Here is a 26,150-nt window from a genome sequence, read left to right as displayed (position 1 = left end):
TATCAGAGAGTGGTTGCATAGACCAATGTCACAATCTCCCCAGCTGTGTTTATTAAGATACTGGTCCCTCTTATCAGTGGATATAGCTAAACAAAAATGTGGACTATCTCTGGCAGGATTTATTGCCACTTCAGTGACTGTTCTACATCATTGAAAGAGCCAGACAAAACCCGATTTTTCTGAATAGTTCAAATTAATGACAGATATTGCCTCTTTTGAATCTCCAATCCCAATGACTCATAACTACCAAAGAAAGTTTAATGACGTTCCGGAAATCAATATTTTACTTCTGAGACACTTGCGTTGAATAAAAGTGAATGTCTAAGTGTATGTTTCTGGTTTCCAGCATCACCACATTTATCTGTGCACTGACCAGCCAGATTATCTTCATTAATGAACATTGATTATAGAAGCTGTTACTATTGAAGTTAAACCCAAAAAGCAAATATTAACACAACAGGGGCGTTACTAAACTCAACATTCCATGCTGTGATAGTCAGCTGACACAGGAGACAAGCCGCAGTAGTCACTGGATGAGACGTCATCACATGCTACAGACGTTTTTAACAGGAAGGTGTGACTTCTGTGATCTTCACTGACATTTGGTTAATTGTGATTTTCTTATGAAGATGGCTTACTGGCATCCTTTACTTCCCACAGCTATACAGGAGTATGAAGGCCTGCAAAAGAAGCATGAGACAGCAACAAATGAGGTATGTCTAAGGAATTCATTTTAATGCTTAGCTGTTAGTACTGGTCCAAACTCTAAATAGTGGAACATGTAAAGACTGGGTACAAAGCTTAAGTACTGTTTCGGAACCAAATCACCAAAAATGTGTTTGCTGCAGTATCATAAACTGTCATGCTGGCATCAAATGTCTTGTCAGATTTGCTTACACTATATTTATTCTGTGATTGGATATTTCATTTAGATGAGGTTGTTTTACCGCTGCTTCACGTCGACACAAAATTCATGCCATGTTTAGTTTTAGTTCAGGCCGAGCAAATAAGTTGCATTTCTATTGGCTGATTGCATCCATGTTTACATCCTATCATATTCATGCAGGTGTACATTGCTGTCATTATAACTTGTCACTATTACTCAGCCCATGTGGTACATGTATCTGTATTGTTGATTTAACAAAGATTTAATGACCATGTTTGTTTATTAGAGCTCCGACCAATACTGGATTTTTAAGGCCAGTACCAATACTGATATTGAGGAGTACAAAAATTCCGATATCGATATGTCATCCTCTAATTTGACATGTAAAGAATAGATACATAAACATACATTTTTTTGCATTTATCCCTTAAATGTAGTTATCAGACACTTGTGACAAAGATATGTAATGAAGGCATGACTTTTTACAGTTTGACAATAAACTTTATTATATAAAATGACAATGCACTGAAACAGTGAACTACACTGAGAATGGAATCATTATAAATAACTAGAATTAACTAAAACTAACTAAAAAACAAAAAGACTTGTAAGTATATATTTAACTTGAATTAAGAAAAATGATCAAATACACATTAATGACATATCAGTCGGGCTCTAATGTTTATTAAGGTGAAAGTAGTTTTTTCCACAGAATTCTTGTTGCTGCTTCATTTCTTTTAAACCTCCCTGGAAGAGCAGAGCCTTTTAACTGTAAAACCAGTTGCTGTTAATGCTCAGTTAGCACCAAAGAAGTCTAAACTCCCCGGTGTGATCAGATAATAAAAGAGGTATTGTTTGGCGTATGTGTCGAAACGGACACCTGGACCCAACCCTGATATCTATGTTCTATTTTAATCATGAAGCTAATAGTATGTAGAGTAAATCTGGATAAACTTTAAAGCTAGATTTAAAAAAAAAAAACCCTTACCAAATAGTAATAATTATTGATAACACAGAGATAGAAAAAGGCACGTGCAGTGACTATTAAACGCTATTATTAAAAGCTTTTGCACTTTTCTCTGGATTGGCTCATTTTGAAAGTGACAACAGCTAAATAAAGGTACACTGTGCCTAATGTGTGCTGATTGCTCGACGGTGTCATTTATCTCGTAACAATACAACAGCTTTCAATGAAATCCAACAACAACATTTCCATGATTTCCATCAGTCACGTTATCAGGAAACATCACGGTCAATTTTGGACACAATAACCATGTTTCATCACCTGCCCTTCTACCTCCAAACCCAATTTATCTCTCAGTATCATTTAACATGTGTTCATTATATTAGATGAACTGTTGTAAGAGTTGTGCAGTTATATGGGCGGACAGTTTGAAGGTTGATTAAAACAGCAGCGGTCCTGTGTTAAAGCTATTCTGTATGTCTCTCCTACATAAGTGCAAGAGGCTGGAGGAGGAGAGAGACGAGGCCATCAAGAGGATCAATGAGTTCCAGCAAGGTATGTTTATCTCTCCTATGTCTATACACAAGACAAGTGATTCTATTATCAAGCTCTAATCCATGCTTCTATTAACATATGGTTATATACAGTGTTGAACAGCCCCACTGGTCAACTGTAGCTCTGCAACCCTTAAATCATTCTCCCCATAGTCATTATAAAAGATGCATCAATTGACCTCAAATTATAATTATTACCTTCCTTTTAGTACCATTTTAGTATCAGCAAGCATCACAATGTAGGACGAGAGGGGGAAAAAATCATCATATACACTGGATGAACTTTCATTGGTCACCATCTACACAGTATCCATGTCTCATAATACATCCAAACTGAACATACTTTGATAATAGGAATACAAGTATTGGTTGAATGAAACTTACGAAGGCTTCTGAGGACAAAAAAAAAGCATATACACCCTAACCCTGACCCCTGACCTCTTCATTAGGTTCATCTGTGCACTCTAATTCAATCCAATACAACAGTTTTGCTATAAATTCTACTTTTATGAAGTTTATACTGGTGTAGTACTAGGGTGCATTATATTGGATGATGTTCCTAATATTTTGTCCACTCCATTAACATACATGAGGGGGGAACAATATTAGGAAGACCAGTCAATGTAATGCACCTAAATACACCATCACTACCACTTATTACCACCTCAGTAATAAACATAAAGTTAAATTATCACTTTTTTGACAATGTTGAGAATGGAAAATGCATAAACTTGAAAAAAGTAGAATTTATAGCAGAGCTGTTGTATTGGATTAATTGGCCGGTCACTGTAAGCTAACTGTTAAACCTCAGGGACACAGAAGCAACACAAGATAAAGGTAATAATCAAAATGTCATTAGTCTTAGTTTTTGTACTGTACTTGGATGAGCTTGCCATTTACTACCGTAGAAAGTCAGCAGACTCTCTGGTGACTATCTCACTGTCATATGTACTTCATTATCCAGTACTGTTAGCATCAGGTGTTATATGACACTGGTAATTTAGTATGAAATGCATAAAAAAACTGAAGATATTGTAGAAATGTATTTCATGAAGTAGTCAATTTTGCCACATTTTATTGCTTTAAGGGGCACTCCACCAATCTGACATTTAAGTAAATTTACTAGCCTAAGGAGTGATACTCGGTCTGTATAAATATGTAGGTTACACTCAACTCTGGAGGAGCTTTGTCAGGTCTGAAAAGATTACTCAACTGACATCACCTGAGTATCTCAGCCTGAGTTTGGAGACAAAGTGGATGGAATAGAGCTTGAGAGATGTGGGTGTTCACTTGATTACATATCAGCTGCCTCCTCGGTTCCAATCTGACTTTTTCCATCATGCTTCAGTTTAATGTTACATCAGCTTTGGATAGCCTCCATCTAGAGCTTAAACTCAGCCAATCAGATCAGTTCAGAACAGCTCTATCTCCAAGACTTTAATGTATATCAAACCTCATGTCAAAATCTGACCATCAGCTGCCTTTCATATTGTGTGTGATGTCACATCATTTCTGCTTATCTTATCTTTACCCTCTGAATTTGTACTGTATGTTTCGTACAAACATTAAGATTTCTCTAAAATAAGACATATTGGAAGCACTGGGCCTTATTTGAACTGTGCAAGCTCAACAACAAAGCTACAAATTGGTAAGTCTTGAGCACATAGACTATACAGGCATCTCCAAATGAACCTGTTGTTTTGGTTCATGTATATGTAGCAGCACCGTATGCAAAAGGGTAAAGTAGGATATAAATAGGAGGTCGTAGTGATTATCAAATACACTCTCAGCCAATCATATTTCTGGTTTTAACCATCATAAATAAAGGAAATGTGAATTCAGCTGTATCTCATGTTGTTGGCCATAATTGTGATAGCAGTATTTGCACCATAATGCATTCCCAATTTTTTTTAAATGCCACTTTTTCCTCAATAGAAAGTTGACAAAGAGACGACGATGAGGATTGATCAGACCTGATCTGGTGTTCCCTGCATAAACAGGCAGAACACAAAGTTATAACTGACCAGAACGATGTGTGTGTTTTAATCAAGGTAAACACAGTGGACAGATGTACTCAATGGAAATGCCTTTTTGGCAAAGCACTCAAACAGACAGCTGCAGATTTATAATCATATCTGTCCCGCTGCCTTAAGATTGCCACCTCATTTGAATGAACCTCCCACCTGTTTGTTCCTCTCCTCTGAAATACCACACAGACAGCAAAAGCCTCATTCTAGGTTAGGAAAATACCAAACTGTTATCCGCTGCTTGCACCATCACAAAACATAATGTCCACTGTCTGTTAGACTGCTGTTTTATTAATGCTCATTATTTTGTTCCATAACTCAATATGACACTAAAGACATTTTTATCACAATGAATATTTACCAAAAATCTGATCAAATGTCAAGAAACCACTGGAAGATAACATGAAATCTGATATAAATTCAGTTAAGTGTGTGACTTAGTCTTTTTTTTGTATTTGGCCAGTTTATTGTATGTGACTTTTAACATAATAACATTTGACTTAAGCAGATTTATTTCTTTCAAACACATTTTAATCAGATATTTAGAGTTAAAGTTAATATTCCTTTGATGTCAAAATGAAAGCCTGACAGATATATCAATCCGCTGATATTATCAGCCGATATTGGCCGATCACAGATATATCAGGATTTGCATATATGTTGTCCGATATGTGTCAAGATTTTTAAAAATGATTTAAAGTTATATAGGCAGCATTTTATATATATTTGATTCTTCTTAATTCAAGTTTGATATATACATTCATGGTTTTGCTGTTTTTTGTTTATAATCATTGATAATTATTAAATTCAATAATTATCGATACATCAATGTCAGAATTGTTTTACTCCCTAATATCGGTATTAGCATCGGCCCCAAAAAATCCTCATCAGTTGCTCCCTAGACAAAATATGGCACTAAGAATGTTAAGAAGAAAAATACTTTAGGTCATTTGTAACAACAACAAAGAGATCATATGTTGTGTTAATATGAATGTATAATGTTTAGAAAATGATAGCAGCTGCACAAACATGTGAACCAGGAGCCAAATAATGACATTGGAAAAGCACTATCGCTGCTCCAGCTTTCATCACAAATGTGTTTCCCAACACTACAAATGTGTTTCAAATGTTTTGGCCCACCATTCAATTTTCCAAAATGATTTTCCTTACAGGTTGAATGCTTTGCTATGACCACTTTAGTGAAGACAGAATTTGAAATAGGGCACCACATGTCAAAAGATGGAGCAAATAGTTTGTCTTTGTGACGGTGACAGTTGTGTGGATTTTCATCTGAATAAATCTGGCCCGTGCTAGTGTATTCAGCGATTCTCCAGCCAAAACACATATTGTGTTTGACTTCCGCATTAATAGAGGCTGCCTCACTGTGCCAAGCAGCTGCATATTAGGACCTATTACGTGATTTCATAGCTCTTAGAAAATTGCTCCTATTCACAACGAAACGGCTGGGGGTGGGGCGGCAGGGTTGGTTGGGGGGGTAGTGGGAGGACGAGAGAAAAAAGCCCCCAACACACAATCATGCCTTTTCAATTGGCGATGGCAAGGTTGATGACAACATGACCATTGTGTTATAATGATAACACCACAAAGGCATCTGCCCCCCTCATCAAGGCTTCACAGCGGCTGCAGATACAATTTAATTCACTGCTCCGCTGGCGGCGCTGATACCATTATGCAGCACGTCGGCACAGGGGTAATCACTGTCTTTCCTGAGAGGAGGATGAAAAAAGACAGGCACAAAAAAAGAGGGGAGAAAAAAGATGGAGTGATGATGATGGGGAGGCCGAAACTTACAATTAAGACTGCCAATTCTGACGTGTCGGAGCCCCCCCCGTTGACTCACCCTCATACACTTTCAACACTTCCACCGCTGTTTATTTACCATGGCTACCAGTAATTATAATTAACATGTCATTTAGTTCAAGGCGTCCTTTCGTAGGGTTGCTGGGTGTGGCAGGCAGAGAGGAACGGAGAAGGGGCCGAGGATGAAAACTGGCAGCTAAGTGCTATTGAATGACTGATGTGGAGGGAGCCGGAGGAACGTGGATATCGCCCAGCGCTGGCGTTCATCAAGGTCCTAATTAGGTGTCACTGGGGGGAAGGAATTGCCCGCAGCAATGGCACTAATGCTTAATTTCGCCCTCGCTCAGCCACAATGTTTAATTAGTTAAGTGGCAGGGCATTCTTTAGGGGCGTTCTTTTTGTACTGAGGTGTGATTGCAGCTTAAACAACATTATGGTTTGTGATTTGGAATTTTATCTGATTTTTTTTTTTTTGACCACCTTGGTAGTAGTAAAAGCTGCACTAATCAATATTTTTTTATATCAAAATCTGGATGTGGCATTACATGCTATACCTCTCTCCAACTGACACCCTACAGTGTTCGTCAAATGAAGGCATAAAAGCCAGAAAAGTAATTTAAAAAAAGACTGGAATGTAAAAGGTGTTCCTCATTATGAGAATGATCACAGACTGTGCTGTTCCCCTCAGCTCTACACGTCTTTAGCTTTGTTTAGTTTATTGGTTTGGTTTTCGACACATAGACAGAGCTAGTTTATTTCAGTTTAGCTTAGTGTAGTGTAGTGTAGTGTAGTGTAGTGTGGTTTAGTTTAGTTTAGTTTAGTTTAGTTTAGTTTAGTTTAGTTCAGTGTAGTGTAGTGTAGTTCAGTGTTGTGTAGTTCAGTGTTGTGTAGTTCAGTGTAGTGTTGTGTAGTTCAGTGTTGTGTAGTTCAGTGTAGTGTAGTGTGGTTCAGTGTTGTGTAGTTCAGTGTAGTGTTGTGTAGTTCAGTGTTGTGTAGTTCAGTGTTGTGTAGTTCAGTGTAGTGTTGTGTAGTTCAGTGTAATGTAGTTCAGTGTAGTGTTGTGTAGTTCAGTGTAGTGTTGTGTAGTTCAGTGTAATGTAGTTCAGTGTTGTGTAGTTCAGTGTAATGTAGTTCAGTGTAGTGTTGTGTAGTTCAGTGTAATGTAGTTCAGTGTAATGTAGTTCACTGTAGTGTAGTGTGGTTCAGTGTTGTGTAGTTCAGTGTAGTGTTGTGTAGTTCAGTGTTGTGTAGTTCAGTGTAGTGTTGTGTAGTTCAGTGTAGTGTAGTGTAGTACAGTGTAGTGTTGTGTAGTTCAGTGTAGTGTAGTGTAGTACAGTGTAGTGTTGTGTAGTTCAGTGTAATGTAGTGTAGTTCAGTGTAGTGTAGTGTAGTACAGTGTAGTGTTGTGTAGTTCAGTGTAGTGTAGTGTAGTACAGTGTAGTGTTGTGTAGTTCAGTGTAATGTAGTGTAGTTCAGTGTAGTGTAGTGTAGTACAGTGTAGTGTTGTGTAGTTCAGTGTTGTGTAGTGTAATGTAGTGTAGTTCAGTGTTGTGTAGTTCAGTGTAGTGTAGTGTAGTGTAGTGTAGTGTAGTGTAGTTCAGTGTAGTGACTTTCACACATGGTCTTTATAAATGTGCTTTTATTCAGTCCCTATATTTCCTTCTTTGTTGTAGTACATACGTCCTTATTAGTGCAGCGGCTTAAAAGCGAATGTTTCCTTTCACCCTGGGTTAAGTGCAGCGTCACACGTATCATTCTTTACAACCCACATACTCTCTACATTATTATTCATAGTCTGAATGCTCTGGAATTTCTTCCTTGCATGTATTCAGTAAAGACTTAATATACATTGGCCCTGACTGATACAAATAAAAGGTGGAGAAAACTAGCTGAATAAAAGATATACTGATTAGTTCACTTCCTTTTGAATTCATATGATAATGACGCAGTCACTCACCATTGAGGCTACACAACAGAAAGCAGAAATATGACACTGTGTCAAGTGTTATGACAATCTTACAATTAACAATGAAATGAAATAAGTATTCACCCACTCATTTAAAAACATCATGTGATCAGGTTGAATGGCCATGAGTTCATGTTTTAAGTTGATATTGACATGAATGTTTCAGTAAAATTTCATCTGCTGCTGGTTAATGGTGTAAGCCAATTGTGATGTTTCCAAATGAGTTTACCCTAATTCATATAAATGGGATAAACAAAATGTTAGAAACACCTCGTAGTATTACCCAATAAAGTCCAACAGCATCACAAACTACAGCTTCTTAAATGACTGTAAAATAAATCCACATGGCTTTAAAACAGACCAAATAGTAACTAAACAGTGTAACCATCATGAAGGTAGGATTTAGTTTTCTCTATGTGTACTAGTGCTGACGATATACACGGAAACAATATCACAATATTTATAACCAACTAACTTGATATCGATATTTTGACGGTATTTTGGGGATGACTATCGGTCGTTGCTTTCAAAAAATATCAATGCAATGAGATTTTTGATAAATAATCATCAGTAATGTGGATATAATGAGTAAGTGAATGAAGGCAGATAATAAAAAAACAGTCTGAAGTTCAGATAATTACACAGATTATGCTATGATATCCAAAATCTAAGATGATATCAATAAAATATCATGATATCAATATAATATCGATTTATTTCCCAGCCCTAATATGTACATAATAATCTAGCGCTTACACTGTTCAGATAGGTTGGTTTGTAGACATAACAGCAACAGTTACATTGTTAGAATGTGGTCTTAAATTTCTAAGACTGTCAGATATTTGACACAGCTTGTGTCTGGTGTTTAGTGATGGGTGGACGACGTGTCTTGTGAGATCTAGAATCACCGTTTTCAATTGATGACCACGATTCTCTCACCATCGCCAACTTTTCGATGGAACACAGCCCAGAGCTACACACCGAGATATACAATTTAGACGGTATAGTTCACTCATTTGTGTTTTCTCTTTTTTTTCTGTAGTTTCTCAGATGGTCATCGAGGAGGTCAGCGCCATTCAGGAGGACCTGGAGATCGAGAGGACGTGTAGAGAAAATGCTGAAGTCCTGGCCTCCAAGGTACACTTCATTCATTGCTAGAAAAATACTGTCTACCATACTTCTACCTCTCAAAGACAATGAACCAGCATCCTGTCAAACCATCTGTGTTATTTCCATGTTTCTGACATTTAATAGTCCAACAAATCATTTCCACGAATAAAAATAAGGGAGGAATAAATATAATCACAGTTTTAACATCTGTTGATTCAGAATAACATTTGTAAAATAATTATTACAGCATCAAATCAGCCATTAAAGATGACATTCTGGTCAGTGTATTACAGTGACTGTCACTTCGACACATTCAATTTGTATGTTGCAATCAAAAGCACTCTGTGGTCCTCCAGTTCTGCTGCTGTCCCCCATATCTTAGTGTCTAAATTGCATTGGATTCTTTTGATTCAGAGCACACTTTTTTTTTTTGGAGTCCTTGCTAAAATGTGAGTTTGTGATTGAGAGTGGGGGAGCCTGGCACATAGTGATTTCACAGTCAACTGGTGCTGAGCTTATCACTGTAATCATTTCTCATTCAATTTCTGGACAAAAGCCCTCATAGTCCACCTGGTCGGACCAGATTTTGGGCAGTGGGAGGCTGAGGGAGAATTATGGTGAAGGTCGACTTTTAGGCTTTTCATTCGTAGCTTTCTATAGGCTTCTGTCCTCTTTTTTTTCCATTGGCTTGTTTTTCATCCCCATCTTACAAGTGTGACAGCTAAGTATTTTTTCTACTGCCCCAAATGACCATAAGGTACAAAGATACATGGGCAGGTTGACTTAGTTGTTGATCAAAACAACTGGTTCAACGATCACTTGGCTAACCGCTGAGATCTCCAAAAAACTCTCTTTTGACTGACACTTCCCACCTGGAGAGCGTGTGTGTGTGTGTGTGTGTGTGTGTGAGGCCATAGGAGTTTAGTGTAGTCTCATATTGCAGTATCATATTTATCTGTCATATTTTACAATAATAATTATTTGTTACGCAAGTACTGACTTGATTCAACCAACAAATGATAACAGATAACAGGCACAGTATCCTGAATCTGAAATGCCTTCCCCACAAAAGTAATGGCATTATGTTGGCTAATGGCATGTAATTGGAAATGTAGTTAAAATGATATACAGAAGTTTGATTATTTGAAGATAAATCATTTGATTGGTCCATCTATATATGTTTTCATTGTGGGGGTCCTACACTGTAGTGCTGTGAAGAGCCCTGCAGACCACAGGCCCTGCTGCAGCTGCACCGGCTGTATTTCCACCGCTGCTGTGAACCACACATTTATAGCAAGGACAGAAATGATACTGATATTTATGCATTTTCTACTTATTCATAATGTAAGCTGAGAAAGACCATAGATAACATACTGACTACTTTATAGTTGACCGCCTTCTTCATGTCCTCCATTCATTTCAGTATAGCTACTCAAAGCCAGTTTGGGCCAAAGAAAAACGACTCAGTGTAAATGACAGTACTAATGCCCTATTGTTTTATTTCTATGTGCAAAATAGTTAATAAGGACTAAAATAAATCACCACTACTACTAATATTAATGTCTGCAGTAGTCATACATGTGAACCATCCGAAAAAATGTGTCTGACTCTGGGTGCCCTGGGCTTAGCTGGCCAGAAGGTTCATCAGTTCAAATGGCCACACACTCAGAGGAGCGGTTGTATTCACTGCTGAGCATACAGCCATACTCAATTGAAGCCAAAGATACAGTAGCTGATATTTACTCCAAACAGTCCACTGTTGTGTTCTGGGGATTCAGTGGTGCTTTTAAGTGAAACAAAACTTTTCCCACTCGATCCACTCATGAAGGAAGACACCCTGTAACAAGATAGGCATGTTCACCCGCATCCAAATATCCCAGGTATGAGTCATCTGTCCATTTTTAGGATACAATGTTTACAGGGAATAGATTGATATCCCTGTATACATGATTATAGTGTTATTCAGAGCTTCTAATCAGTCTGCCATTTGTGCTGGCATGACATATGATTTGGCAACCCCGTCACTCTGTGTTATTTCTGTAGCAGCTGAACTGTTGAGAATGAAGTCTGCTTTCATCTTACCACCAATACAATATGATAAAGACAAGCAACACTCAATGTTGCCTTCATCTTACTTCAACATTTTTATTATCATTCTCCTCCTAACTAACACCAGACATACAATGAATATATCATCTGTCTATTTCCAGTTGGGGAAGACAATCCTTTTGTGGCTATTGCTTCAAAATATGTTTTTAAAAAACAAACAAACACTGACTGTCATTCCAATTTGTTACTGTACTCTATGGATAGGGTTTGCACAGAGTGAATATGTAACAGCTGATCACACCAAACCAATTGCCTTGAAATATAGGAGAGAGATTTCCTTTCCTACTGACCCACTGCAAGAACTGGCTTCACAAAGGACATAATATATCAGGCCACTGAACAGTCCCACGAAGAGGCTGCAGGAAACTGGCCCATTCCTGGTCTGACAGCAGGAATTCATCTATTTGTTTGTTAGAATTTAGAAAGATTGCTTCTTTATCAAGCTTTATTTGATGTCTGTAGTTTCCTCATACTTATCCTTAATATAAAACAGTGTCAATAACTAGAAATCAGAAAGGCTCAGAAACATACAGTAGCAGCCTGTATGAACACTCTGTAGTGGGCAGACAGGCAGGTAGTCCTTGATTAACCATCACAATAAAATATCCATACATCAACTATTCAATTACTTCAGTTAAAAGCAACAGATTTATTTAAGTACTGTGAATATTTAGGTAGGAACAGGAGACATTACCTTTTTGAACACTGCTGACCTTTCAGTAGTATTTCATTATTGTAAAGTCACTATTCCTACACTGTGAAGGTGTTAACATCAGTTTACCACTCATTTACATTTATATCAAAACCCCACATACATGAGGAGGTGTTCCCAGAGGAGGACACACACATCTAACTCTGTATTACATTTCTTTGTACCCAATGATGATCATTTTTGCATACCAAATATTGCCACGGCCAGGTTTGAAAAGAAGGTAAAGTTCAGAGCAATTTCTTAACTCCTCAACATTTAGAATTAAAAAAGGGCCCGGAGGGTGTTAGCAATTTGCAACCAGTCAAATCGGAATGCGGTTACGATGCTTAATGTTTTTGGTGTTGATGTTTGATCAAAAGGTAAGATGAAGGGGCTGTGACTTTGTAATAGTGACCTCCGCAGAGCGCTAGCCTGATGCTATGCCAGCCTTGATTTATCTGAGTATGTAATTTTATACGTACATCTCTCGCCAATTGTAGATTATTATCAAAAGAATGTGAGTCCATGTTACGTATTGTTGATTGCATTTCAGAAAAAAAAAAAAAAAAGATGCAGTCTGAAGGGCATCATCAAAAGATGGAATTGCTGCAATCTGCTCCCACCAGGGTGCCATTAATAAATGTTTCTTTTATGGCTCGCTCTTTCTATTTCTCTCCCTTCTTTTTTTCCCCGTCTGCAGGCACTTTTCTTCCTTCAGATGACATCAAGAAACCATGCATAATTGGCATCCATCTCCTTCCCATAGGCTTCATTCATGTTTTTTATTACTTAATTGATACATATGGCTGTCGTGATGATTGAACTTTTAGAAAATGGAATGGCCATTGTGGCAATTTTAGTATGTGTATGCTTCATGTAAAACTGGTCAATTTGCAAAGAATTTCAAAGCAAAATGCCACATAAGAATACATTCAGGAAGCGATAATCACACAGAAAAACATGATGCACAGAAATGCAAAATGCAAATACATGTCACATCAGAAAAAACTGTGATTACATCAAAAAGGAGAGATATTCACTGCCTCTTTCTTCGTCTGCTTGTTCTCCTCTAATGATGTCTGTTTTTTTCACACCTTATCATTGCTTTTGCATGCGTCCTGCCATTATGACTGATTGCAGGGCTAAAGAAAAAAGGAAATCAGAACAACATCTCATCTGCCCCGTCTGTCTGTCGCTCCGCTACCTTATTTCTTTGCCCATTTTTCACCAGCTTAATACAAAGCACACATGCCACTCAGATTTAGAAAAATAGAGGTGCTGTAAAAAATGCGAGCTCTGTCAGTTTTTGTTGGATTCATGTCATGTTTTAGGGAATACATGTTTAATATGTCATAAAATGTGCATGAGGTTGTGTCTATGGATGCACGGTATAATCTTGTGTTGAGGTTTGGTGACTGTATTCATTCTCTTAAGTAAAAGTACACATATTTACATTTAAGTGTTATTGTCATGGTTGTGTATTGTAGCTATGATTGTATGACTGTAGCTATTGATGAGCTAATTATCTTTAAAATTATTTTCCATTCAAAGAAGTCTCCTACTTATAAAGTTGCTGGTTAATCATGTACGACAGATTTCAGATTGTCATTTCATCTTTAAGCAAGTGTAAATTAGTCCAGCCATCGATTTTCGTTTTACTATATGTCATTTCAAGATTTCAGAACAAAATACAATATATGAAATATGCACTGTAAATAATATGTGATACTATCTGTGCAATCACTCACATTTTGAGATTTGTTTTTTTTTTCATGTAAAGTGCATTACAAATAAAATGTATTATTATTATTATTAGTATCATTTAAAAGACTTTAATGTTCATTTTCCATAAAACTTGAAATACTGTATGTTATTTTTTTTTGTGCATCTCTGTATTAACCAAGTTTTTGCAGGGAGGTGAATGGTAGGCTACAACGCTTCTTTCACTAACAAAGACCACGCCAACTCGGATGGGTTTAAAGATTTATTGCGACGAAGGGGGGGAGGGGTTAAGGTATGACTTAAGTAGTTCTTATGTGGAAATGAGGGGGGGGGGGGGGGGGGGTGGTATGAGGCATGGTCTTTGTTCCCAAACTTAGTTATACAACTTCATTAGTTCCTAATGTGGTCAAAGATGAATGTATGAGTTTGGGTTAGTGCTTGAGTCTGTACTCTTTGCCAGTGGTTCCAGATGTGTAACTGCAATATGAACATATCTGCTGATCATGGTACCAATGGCTAGTGAATAGAAAATGGTTTGGCACGTTTGAAGCTTACAATTTTAACTATTTGGAGTGAAACTTACTTAAATATCAGTTTTATGGACACCTGTAAGGCTCAAGGTTTTATTTTGCAGGGAATGTGTAAAGCATTCATTGAAAAGGTTATTTCATTTTGAGAAATATGAAATCCGACATACACTTTTAAACGTTTTTTTTTACAGTGCAATTGATCCATTCTCATGGTATTCTTGACACTGACATTTGTATTTCCTCTTCTGTGTCTCTCTGTCTCTCCTCCCTGCAGCTGAACCGCCAGAACCGCTCTCTGAAGAGGAAGAGCATGATGTTGCTGTCCCACCTCAGCCCAGAGATCATCACTGAGATTAACCTTGACGATGAAGAGGAGGAAGAGGGTGAAGTGATACATGAAGCCTGCCAGGTCTCACTCTCCCCCGAGTGCCAGACCACCATCTCAGGTAAAAGATGTCTCCAACTCCCCCGACTGTAAAATAAAGGTTACCTACACTATGTACTTTATTTACATCTCTAAACACAGTATTCTTATGTATTAATGATCCAGCCTGAGCTCCCTACTCAGCCTATAAAACAGTTGTATAATGTATTCTGTTATGGTTATTTTTAAACTGCCTGTTGAATTGAATTTGTCTTGGAAATACCAATTTTATAATAGAAACCCACCTGCCCTGTTATCTCTTCAGCCCTACCCTGCCCCCTGTGTCAGCCAATCAGCTCCTTGTCTGTTCTCCTGTTTCTCCACCTGCACCTCATCTCTCTATTAGTTCAGTTAGTGTTAGTCCAGTTCTCAGTTCAGTCTTTGTCTAGTCATGTGCTTAGTTTGCCTCTTCCTGTGTCACAGTTTCTGTTGGTTGCTTCTGCTTCTGATCCTATCTGCCTGCCATGGACCCAGCAGAGCTCAATCCTGCTTTAGGACATTTGATCTATCCTAATGACTCTGATGGTGAACACATCATTACATTTTTCAGTCCGTCCACAAGGAGGATCCTGCTCTTGATATGAGGTTGATGCCAACTTGATGAGAGTGTGAGAGTGTAAAGCTCCATAAGTGTTAGCCACCAGTATGATAGCCTCCAGCCTGCACTTCAGCCTGCAGCCCAGACTACTAGCAACCAGCCTAAAGTCCAGTCGATTAGGCTCAGGTTCTTGAACCTGTTTGTTGTATGTAGCCTGCCTGTCCTGAGCCAGCTAGACCAGTACCTTCTAGTCCTGAGCCTGCTAGACCAATACCTTCTAGTCCTGAGCCTGCTAGTCCAGTACCTTCTAGTCCTGAGCCTGCTAGACCAATACCTTCTAGTCCTGAGCCTGCTAGACCACTACCTTCTAGTCCTGAGCCTGCTAGACCACTACCTTCTATTCCTGGGCCTGATAGACCAATATATTCAAGTCCTGAGCCTAATAGACCAATACCTTCCTGTCCTGAGCCTGATAAACCAATATCTTCTAGTCCTGAGTCTGATAGACCAATACCTTCCTGTCCTGAGCCTGATAGACCAATATCTTCTAGTCCTGAGTCTGGCTAGTTCAATACCTCCCTGTCCTGAGTGTGATAGACCACTACCTTCATGTCCTGATACTGATAGACCAATACCTTCCTGTCCTGAGTCTGATAGACCAATACCTTCCTGTCCTGATACTGATAGACCAAGACCTTCCTGTCCTGAGCCTGATAGACCAATATCTTCTAGTCCTGAGTCTGATAGACCAATACCTTCCTGTCCTGAGTCTGATAGACCAATACCTTCCTGTCCTGAGTCTGATAGGACCAATACCTTCCTGTCCTGAGTCTGATAGACCAATACCTTCTAGTCCTGAGTCTGATTGACCAATACCTTCCTGTCCTGAGCCTGATAGACCAATACCTTCCTGTCCTGAGTCTGATAGACCAATACCTTCTAGTCCTGAGTCTGATAGACCACTACCTTCCTGTCCTGAGCCTGATAGACCAATACCTTCCTGTCCTGAGTCTGATAGACCAATACCTTCTAGTCCTGAGTCTGATAGACCACTACCTTCCTGTCCTGAGCCTGATAGACCAATATCTTCTAGTCCTGAGTCTGATAGACCAACACCTTCCTGTCCTGATACTGATAGACCAATACCTTCCTGTCCTGAGTCTGATAGACCAATACCTTCCTGTCCTGAGTCTGATAGACCAATACCTTCCTGTCCTGAGTCTGATAGACCAATACCTTCCTGTCCTGAGTCTGATAGACCAATACCTTCTAGTCCTGAGTCTGATAGACCAATACCTTCTAGTCCTGAGTCTGATTGACAAATACCTTCTAGTCCTGAGTCTGATAGACCACTACCTTCCTGTCCTGAGCCTGATAGACCAATATCTTCTAGTCCTGACTCTGATAGACCAATACCTTCCTGTCCTGATACTGATAGACCAATACCTTCCTGTCCTGAGTCTGATAGACCAATACCTTCATGTCCTGAGCCTGATAGACCAATAGTCCTAATCCGATTTACCTGCTACCTGTCCTTCCTTAGTCGACTAGTTCAGAGTGAGTCCAGCGCCACAGAGTCTCCAATCCCCACTGGGGCCAATTGACAGTAGCTGTAGTCTTCTCCAGAGTGGCTCCGGCTGTCCGTCCTGCCTCCTGGTTGGCCTCCACAGCAACTACATCTGTCCAGCCACCAGCCCACCCGCCTGATGACCTGCTTTAGATCCTGTCTGCCTGCCATCTCCTGCATTTGGCTTCACCTGCTCCACTCTCTTTGTGAAGACCTTCACTAGATAATTATTTCAGTAAAAGATTATATTTGCTAATTGGACCAAAGTAAACAATTCACATTCAAATAATAAGTCTTGGGGGTCACGTGACGCGAATGGCGGAGTAGCAGCACCTTGTCTGTGCTCCAGCAGCTCGGTATCCTTATAGTCATTTTTCTCATAGAAGGTGTAGTCACAGTGAGGACAATGCCTCAACCTTATTGCGAAATCCGCTAGTGCCATGTTTTGTATTGTCCTTGTCACACCTGCTTTGCAAAAAATAAGTTTAATAAAAATATGTTTAAAAAAATAAAAATAAATAAGTCTTATTAAAAAATCTTTAATATAGTGGACCAAAAAACAACTAGTCATATGTAAACTTCTAAGCTGTGCATTCCTGGTTCATGAAGTAAGTAACTAGTAACTATATGTATTAAATGAGTATTAAACTATATAAAGCACAGCACTAGTGAACTACCTTTCTTCTTATCCATCTGTCTCTGGGAAATGTCATGGTCAGTTCCTTTAGTCAGGCAGTAATTATACCTCGGGTGATAATGGATTCATACTCCATGACGCTTTTCCCATCATGCTGTTGAAGGCTGTTGGCATTAAAAGGGAGAGATAATCATGTCATTTGCAAATGATATACTCTGATGCAGAAGATGACTGCATACAGAAATAAGTTGACTTGCTCAAAGATTGTGGGCTTATTATGTTGAAAATTCATAATTGCATGTTAATGGGCAGTTAGTAAAAGCGGCTCCTGTCAGGGAACACATATGATACTTTCTACATGTTTTTACTTTTAACATGTATGTTTTACACTGAATGTGATCAAAGAACATCTGTTGTAGATTCTAAGCTGAACACATCACAGGTGAGGTCCAAAGATGGTCATCAGTTCATCTTTTAACATTTTCACTTAATGTGAGGATTTCATCTATCGGAATATTTGTCCTACTTAATAAAGGGCATTCCAACCCTCCCCAAAAACAATTTTAGGTGTCAGCAACCTTTTTCTGCTTAAGTACCCTGCTAAATGTCTCAGCCTGGTCCTACTGTGAGCTGCTTTGTATGAACAGATTTACTTTCTCTGTAATTTATGATGTTTCTTCGATTTACAACTGACATTACTTCTTTTAACAATAACAATACACTCTGTTGATGCTGCTGTTTTTTTTGTGCCCATTACTTTTAGTTGTGCGAACACATATCACAAAGAAATAAGAGTGGCTAGTGCATTATATTCTTCTGGATTCTCACTTTTTTTATATTATATTGACAATCAAAAAGCAGCGCAAATCTTGTATTTGATTATGTGATGTGTATTTTGGTCTCTGATTTTCAGCTACTGTGATATTATAATTTCCGCTACATGACATTAAGGCCAATCACACTAACACTGGTTGAAGCAGCAGATTCATATAATGGACAGTTTTACCCTTTAGTTTGTCTGATGTGGTTACTAAATGAACTGTAATGAAATATAATACAAATGTGCAAAATAGGAGCAACTCAGGAAAACAACTGCAACTGTAAATCTGCAGGACTTCACATTCACATTACCAGTATCCTATGGTGCATAAGAACACTGTTTAACACTGCTTTGCTTTCTTTGTTTTAGAACTAGAAGATAAATTGGAGTTGACACTGAAGGAAAAAGATCAAGCAGTTGCTGATCTTGAGGAAGTGAAAGAACTATTGAAGGAAACCAGGGAAGAAGTGAGTAAAAGAACAATTTTTGTTTTCCACTGTCTCTGTCACTCAGATTCCATGTAAATCCATTTTTCTCGTGATAAATACATTAAACTAAATTACATATGCATAGCTAAACATTTGTTAAGTCATTAACACTAGCCAACAGCCAGAGTTCTGGCTGGTAATTGTAACATTTCTAACACTTTAACAGAAGTTAAGAGCTCTGTGTTCCTTGTGCTGAGCAGTAACAACAAAGGTTATTAGTATGGATATCTTTATACAGGTACAATTTACTCTGGCAAATCCATATTTTCATGTCAAGTGTCAAGTGTACATTTTTTTGTTTTTTGGAACCTTGCTGTATGTTGCAGCAGTGAGGCACATAAGGGGTTAGTGGTAATCCAGCATGCTATGTGGCGTAAACTGCTGTCCTGTCTGCCGAGAGCGATTTAGCCACAATTTGAGCAGCTGTTAAGTGAAATTGTCATACCTTTAGCTAGCAGAGTTTGACTCCATGTATATAGGGCTGGGTATCGTTTAAAAAATATATAATACCAGTACAATCCAAGTACCATTAAAGTGATAGCTGTTCTGGAGAATGTTTTTGTCAATGGTTAACGTAATCAGTGTAGAAAGTGCCCAGGAGTCCAGGATGTCTTACGCTGAAAATATTTATTGAAGCTTGGTCGAGGAGAATCAAAGTATTATGGATACATACATCTGATGCATGATGCCAACACGATTGTGAGGAAACATCCTCTGTGGATAGTCTTTAACCCTCCTGTTGTCCTCCAGTCAAGGAAGGAAGGGAGGAAGAAGGAAGGAAATGAGGGAGGAAGGAAGGGAAGGAAGGAAGGGAGGAAGAAGGATGGAAAGGAGGGAGGAAGGAAAGGAAGGAAGGATGGAAGGAAGGGAGCAAAGAAAAGAAGGAAGGAAGGAGGGATTGAGGAAGGTAGGGGGAGGAAAGAAAGAGAGAAGGATGGAGGAAGGAAAGGAAGGAAGGGAGGAAAGAGAGGAAGGAATGAAAGAGAGAAGGGGGGATGGAGGCAGGAAAGAAAGAAGGGAAGGAAGGAAAGAGGGAAGGAAAGAAGGAGGGAGGGAGGAAGGAAGGATAGAAGGTAGGAAGAAAGGAAGCAAAGTGGATGGAGGAAGGAAGGGAGGAAAGACAGAGGAAGGAAAGAAAGAGAGAAGGAGGGAGGGAGGACAGATGGAAGGAAGGAAAGAAGGAAGGGAGGAAAGAGAGAGGAAGGAAAGAAAGGGAGAAGGAGGAAGGGAGGAAAGAAGGAACAGTCAAAACAGACAGGGTCAATTTGACCCGGGAGGACGACACGAAGGTTAAGCCTTCACAGATAGTACCACGAATACTCTATGCCCATAAATGGTCATACTCAATTCATCTATAGCAATGGAATTTAGCCTATTGGTTTGTTTTTCTACAAACAAGGAAAACACAGTTACCCATCTGTGTGGTTAGGGGAGTCAGACAGTCATATCCTCTGACCTCGGCTTCTACATCAATGCTGTGGTACCGTTATCAAAGTGACTCCTGCATTCACCAAAAAAACCCCATGGTGCCTTTACTGTCTCAAGGAGAGAAACAGTATGTCTTTCTGCCAAGATCTTACTGTGACTTCAAGGCCCATGCTTGACCCTAAATATGGAAAATTCCCTAACAATACCGATACCAACTGAGTACTTCATTCGATACCCATTCTACATTTAGTTCTTGGCTGCTGAACTGCTCAGCACACTAATTGAAATTCACCACGACTTCACCACCACAGATGGGTTGTAGCCGCTGTGGCAGTGGGCCAATCACATGTTATAAATAATACCTGTTTGCCATCATACAAAAGAGTCACTGTTGTTTTGTTTTATGTGCCTTTAGAAATAGTTCGATACATTCTTAGATGAGAAAAGTCTCGCTCATTAGTTGCACTTACAGTGAAAAGAGTGGACTGTAAATATTATAGTACACTACCCTTGTGTGCCCTCCATGTTGACAGTAATTACTTCAAAATAGATCTCATGGTCTGTCTGTATTGTTTCTCCACTCTGTCCTTTCTTACATTTGCAGCTGCTGAAAGAGAAACACGATAACACTGTTTTAATTGCTGAGGCAATGAAGCATAAGAAGCTCCTGAAGAAATATCACAGAGGTTAGAGGGATGTATATATGCTTAATATGGTCTTTATTCTTTTAGAAACCAATCACTAATGATCCAACAGTAAAAAAAAGAGACTAATCATGAGCATTATCTCATTTGCTCACAGTAATTACACCAAGGATTCACATTTAATAGATATAGTGTTCATTACATGTTGGACCTGACTTGTAAAGGCACGAATGACCTAATGTGGAGATTTTTGTCCAGTGTCTCAGTTTGCTGTGGAAGAATACGAGGTCTTACAGGACACTTTGAACCTGGAGCAGAACCTGAGGACAGAGGCAGAGAACTTTGCCAGAGCAGTGAGTTTGTTTAGTTTATTTACAGTTCCTCTCTCATCCTGTGTGTGGCCTGACTTTACCTGACTCTTTCTTTCTGGTCCTTTCTTTCAGATGGTGGTTGAAAAAAAGACACTCGAGACACAGAATCAGATCCTGATGCAGGACTCTTCACCAAACCTAGCTCTACAGGAAGCCCTCAGCCTGGTCACCAAACTGACCCAGGATCTGGAGACACAGAAGCTGGAGCACCAGGACCAGGTCTGCAGACACAACGCACAAACAACATCACACATAGTTTTTTAAATTAATGGATAAGCAAGAGAGGAAATAATGAATACAAACTTCTTTAAAGAGTACAAGCTGTTTTATGTGGAAGTCAATCCTCATAGAGACATCATTTGTCTCTACATAAATAACTCATTCTATTTTGTAATTTAGGAACATTTCTTCTTGTTAGTTTGGATTACATCCTCATTGCACAGTTCCCTTGAGAGAAAACCCAAACCTTCATTTAAAGCAGTGGTGGAGCCAAAAAATGTTTCTTCATAAAAATTGAAATCAGTGTCTTATTCAGTTTTTTTGCCAAAATCTCATTTGTTTCCAGTACTGTTAAATAAGCACCATGTTTACAAGCATGCCACAAACTCCATTCATAATCATACATAGTGTGCTTATCATCTTTATTGAACCCCAGATTTATAAAAACAATCTCTGATACTGTCACCAGAGCTTAGACCAGAGGTATTCAATTAGAATTCACTGAGGTCCAATTTGTGAACATTTCCTAAAGTGAAGGTCCAGAACATCATAATGTTATTTTTCAGTAGCTTGAAGTAGCATTGTAGTTCCATCAGCATCTGTGTCTAGATTGTAGACTGTCAAATAAATACAGTAGAATTCATTTAATTAGTATTTACACTCAACTTGTGTGATTCAAATAAATAATTAAAGAAATTAAAAAAAACGAATAAGATGAATACAATGTCTTTTCTTATATCAAATCAAGACTTACTTTTAAATTTAACTTAAACTTAAACTGAATGCATTTGATTGGCTGATTAGCGTCACACACGATTGGCTATGCACAGTGGCATGTGAGTTTCTGAGGGCCGCTCCACTTTTACCGTAATAGCTGGAGAAGCTGCGCCCGTTAAAATAGAAACGCTCAGACAAAATTTAACAATCCTCAATATTTCATCAGTTACAGGTCCGGATCCGGACCGCGGTCTGCCCATTGGTGACCTCTGGCTTAGAGGATGGTTGTTTGTGACCAAAATTGTGACATATTATCAAAAAATAAGCTCATATTCTGAACAGAAATACACATAATGAATTTCCCATTTGAAATTATTAAGAAAAGTAACTGTGGATTTAAGGGCTTGCTATGATACTTGCTACTACTACTACTACTACTACTACTACTACTACTACTACTACTACTACTACTACTACTAATAATAATAATAATAATAACAGTGTATTTCTCCACCTTGTCAAAAGTGTAGGTCTGCATGAGGTGGTCTGGCTTCAGTTTGTGGTGACCATGGATACCACTGGCTATACCTTGAGTCCAGCTTGATTTTAGCCCACATTTTTACACCAGTTAGAGAAAAGTACTCTTTAGTATAGGAGATAAAACATTTGCTTAAAGCAAAAGTAAAGCAGTAAGTAAAACAACTTGGTGTAAGACACAGGATCCAGTATCTGACATTACAGACACCATTCAAACTAAATAATTCATCATTCATTTACACTTCCTCATTAAAAACTACAAGTAAATTGTTTAATCGTTCTTCATACCTGTGATGCCTCTCATTCATATGCATCAAAACAAGAATCATTTTGCTGCTTAATTACATAGAAGGGGAAATGCCTGCTGAATTATCAGAGGCTATGACAGTTAAACTTAGGGGCCATGACCTGCCAGATTAATAATTAAAAGCAGCAGCGTAGCCTCCAGCTCGCTCCCACCTCCTCTGGCACTGATGGAAAACAATTACAGCTGAGTGGGATCACTGATCTCTCCTGGTGCCGGGTTGGAGGTGAGCCATACCCTTTATTTGAGGAACAATTAAAACATTAGTTAAGGAACTGGGGTTTGGGAAGTGGATGACTGAATGTTGACTGGCAGCTACCCAATGCTACTTATCCGAAATTACCACTACAGGAGCTGCTGACTCCACAGCCAACATAATGCTGTAGAGCTCTTTCTCAGCACAAAGGTAGAATAAAAACACATAGTCTATCACTGCTTTTTTTGTTTTGTTTTTAATGTTCAATTTAATTGAAAAAGAGGGGAATGCCCTTTTTTAACTTTATTGCCATTCATAAATATAAACAGACGATTTTAACTTTACAGAACAAAACAAAATCCCCTTGAGATTGGGCTTGTTTCCACACATATGTAAGGTACATACAAATAAAATAATGCTGCACAGGGTCAGAATGGCACCATAGGTCCATACATCACATAGAGGATGGAAATCTTATCCAAGGTATAGAATAATAAATGTCCATCTCCTATAGGCGCTTTTAGCTGTAGCTGGGCAGTCATTTGTTCCATCAGGTAGATGTGTCTGAGTTTTTTGTACCCATCGTCCTTTTGTAGGGGAGTTAAGCTTCATCCAATTAATAGTAATCATTTGTCTTGCTGTCATCAACAATATTTATATGCATTAGATAGCGCTGATCAAAGGTAAAATGGGGTTTGTCTCATAAGAACAGTAGTGGATCCAGGGGAATGTCAGTTCTTAAGATTTTTTCCATTTCTGCCTTCATATCTTTGTAAAATGTCTGTATTTTGGGGCAGTTCCAGAAAATATGGGTATGATCCCCAACCATCAACCTTACCACAGTTTCTCCAACATTTGTTGAGCAAACACACAGGTCACTAGCAGAGTCCTAAAGAACCTCATTTTCATCTTCCAATCAAATTCTTTCCATGTCTGGCTCCCCACCCCCTTGTAGCAATCCAGAACCTAAATCTTCCCATGTGTCATCTTCTGTAATATGTGTAATAGTGTTATCAGGTGTGTCCATTATTAACGTTATTAATGTTGCGGGCAATGCCCTTTTAATGACAACAACAGAATAGCCCTTTAGTTGCTCCATGTAGGTTGTTTTTTCTGAGTGGAAGTGTGTGAAGTTAACAATGAGCTAGTTTACAATCAATACTCTACAGGCCTTTTTATGGCATAAACAGGCACCTACAGTATGCTGTAACAGTGTGTGTGTGTGTGTGTGTGTGTGTGTGTGTGTGTGTGTGTGTGTGTGTGTGTGTGTGTGTGTGTGTGTGTGTGTGTGTGTGTGTGTGTGTGTGTGTGTGTGTGTGTGTGTGTGGTTCATCCATCCCTAGATAAAGCAGATGGAGGACAGGTTGAGGAGCTGCGGGGCTGAAAAGGAGCTGACAGCATTGAGGCGTAAACTGGAACTTGTGGAGGAGGAGAAGAGGGAGTGCAGCAAGAATTGCTCCAAGGCTGAAGTGGAGGTCAAGGATCTACGGTTTACGGGTGAGGGCATATTTGGAACTGTAAGGACAGGCTAACATTGTGGAGCATTATGCTGTGCTCTATAGAGGACAACACAAAATCAACAGAGGGAGCACTGTGCGTAGGCAACATCATTCCCAACAGTTTGTCTGAATGTACGGCCATGAGATTCTCTGCATGTCTAGTTGTTGTTCACAGTCTTAAAACAGTTTCCTTTCTGTTTTTTGGTGCTGTCGCTCTGTGTGTATGTGTGTGTGTGTCTGTGTGTGTGTGTGTGTGTGTGTGTGTACTATAACCGGATGGGGTCTGCTGGCCAGTTGAGGAGCTCCAGAAGAAGCTGCAGGCGTTGACCAACCCACCCCCTGCTGCTGCAGCACCTCCACCTCCACCACCTCCTCCACCTCCACCTCCTCCAACACTAACACTGGCCTCTAACCCACTCAGGTTGGACTACACACAGTACAGCATCAGACAGGGAACACCTTTTCACTTTGACACATTTACACCTTTCACACAATGAAGAGAGAGAGAGAGAGAGAGAGGGAGAGACAGAGAGAATGAAGAGGAAATGTGTGTAAACCAGTGACTGTGCAGTTAATAGACCTTCTAATGAACTTACACTGGATTTATTACAAACAACACACGTGTGTATGATGTGAGGTGGAACTAGTCATATGAGACAGCTGTCACCCTGCTTGTCACTATTAGTCTGAAGTGTAGTTCGTAAACTTTACTGATAAAACACAGAATTACCATGAACAACATCAGATATTATCAGAAGAGCATCTCCTTGCCCCTTCTATCTCTATTCATCTCAAGGCACTTTACACATAGAGCAGGTCTAGACTGTACTCTCTAATTTAATTTAAAGAGACCCAACATTCCCACATGAGCAGAGGGGCGTATTAGAAATGACTGAATGAAATAAGAGTATGGTGCATGTGCAATATAAACAACAACAGAGGGAATTCTGTAAAGGTAATGTTTATTGGAATGTTTATTGTTAGAAGCAGCATTAACCAGAAGCTGTGTATGAACAGTAAGTGTCTGGTCACTCAGCAGGGACCTCACACAGCACTTTCAGTGTTTCAGTGCAATTAGTCAGAGAGCTGTCTTACCAGCTGGTAGACTATCTGGTTTTCTTTTTTGTTTTGCTGGTCATGATATTCATGTGAGGACCAGGGGGGGAAAAATACAGTTTGATGTCTATACAAAAAAACACAGAGCTAATGTATGTATGATTAAGGTTGAAGTCTACTGTATACATGGCAGGATCTAACATATGGGCAATCTGGGCAAGTGCCTAGGGGCCCTTGAGCAAAAAGGGGCCCTCAATGATTTTTTTTGTCGGGCTGTATAGAAATATTCGTCTTGATGTTGATAATTATTGTCAGAAACCTGGTA

The 26,150-nt window shown here is 39.0% G+C and overlaps 1 protein-coding gene across 1 annotated transcript in view; it reads left to right on the top strand.

The window, feature by feature from the left end:
* The window catches only part of shtn1 (shootin 1), a 35,498-nt gene that overhangs the window by 2,730 nt on the left and 6,618 nt on the right, over positions 1-26,150 (top strand). The window contains exons 2-11 of the mRNA XM_062430974.1: positions 661-713; positions 2,345-2,405; positions 9,261-9,355; positions 14,655-14,826; positions 18,736-18,833; positions 20,887-20,968; positions 21,185-21,279; positions 21,370-21,516; positions 24,614-24,767; positions 25,064-25,190. Of these exons, the coding sequence (XP_062286958.1) occupies positions 661-713; positions 2,345-2,405; positions 9,261-9,355; positions 14,655-14,826; positions 18,736-18,833; positions 20,887-20,968; positions 21,185-21,279; positions 21,370-21,516; positions 24,614-24,767; positions 25,064-25,190 (1,084 nt within the window). The remainder of the gene's footprint in view (positions 1-660; positions 714-2,344; positions 2,406-9,260; positions 9,356-14,654; positions 14,827-18,735; positions 18,834-20,886; positions 20,969-21,184; positions 21,280-21,369; positions 21,517-24,613; positions 24,768-25,063; positions 25,191-26,150) is intronic.

The sequence above is a fragment of the Scomber scombrus genome, chromosome 12, assembly GCF_963691925.1.
Source record: "Scomber scombrus chromosome 12, fScoSco1.1, whole genome shotgun sequence".
In the NCBI taxonomy this organism is placed as follows: domain Eukaryota; kingdom Metazoa; phylum Chordata; class Actinopteri; order Scombriformes; family Scombridae; genus Scomber; species Scomber scombrus.
Note: the sequence above shows the minus strand (reverse complement) of the source record. Positions and strands in the feature narration are given on the sequence as shown.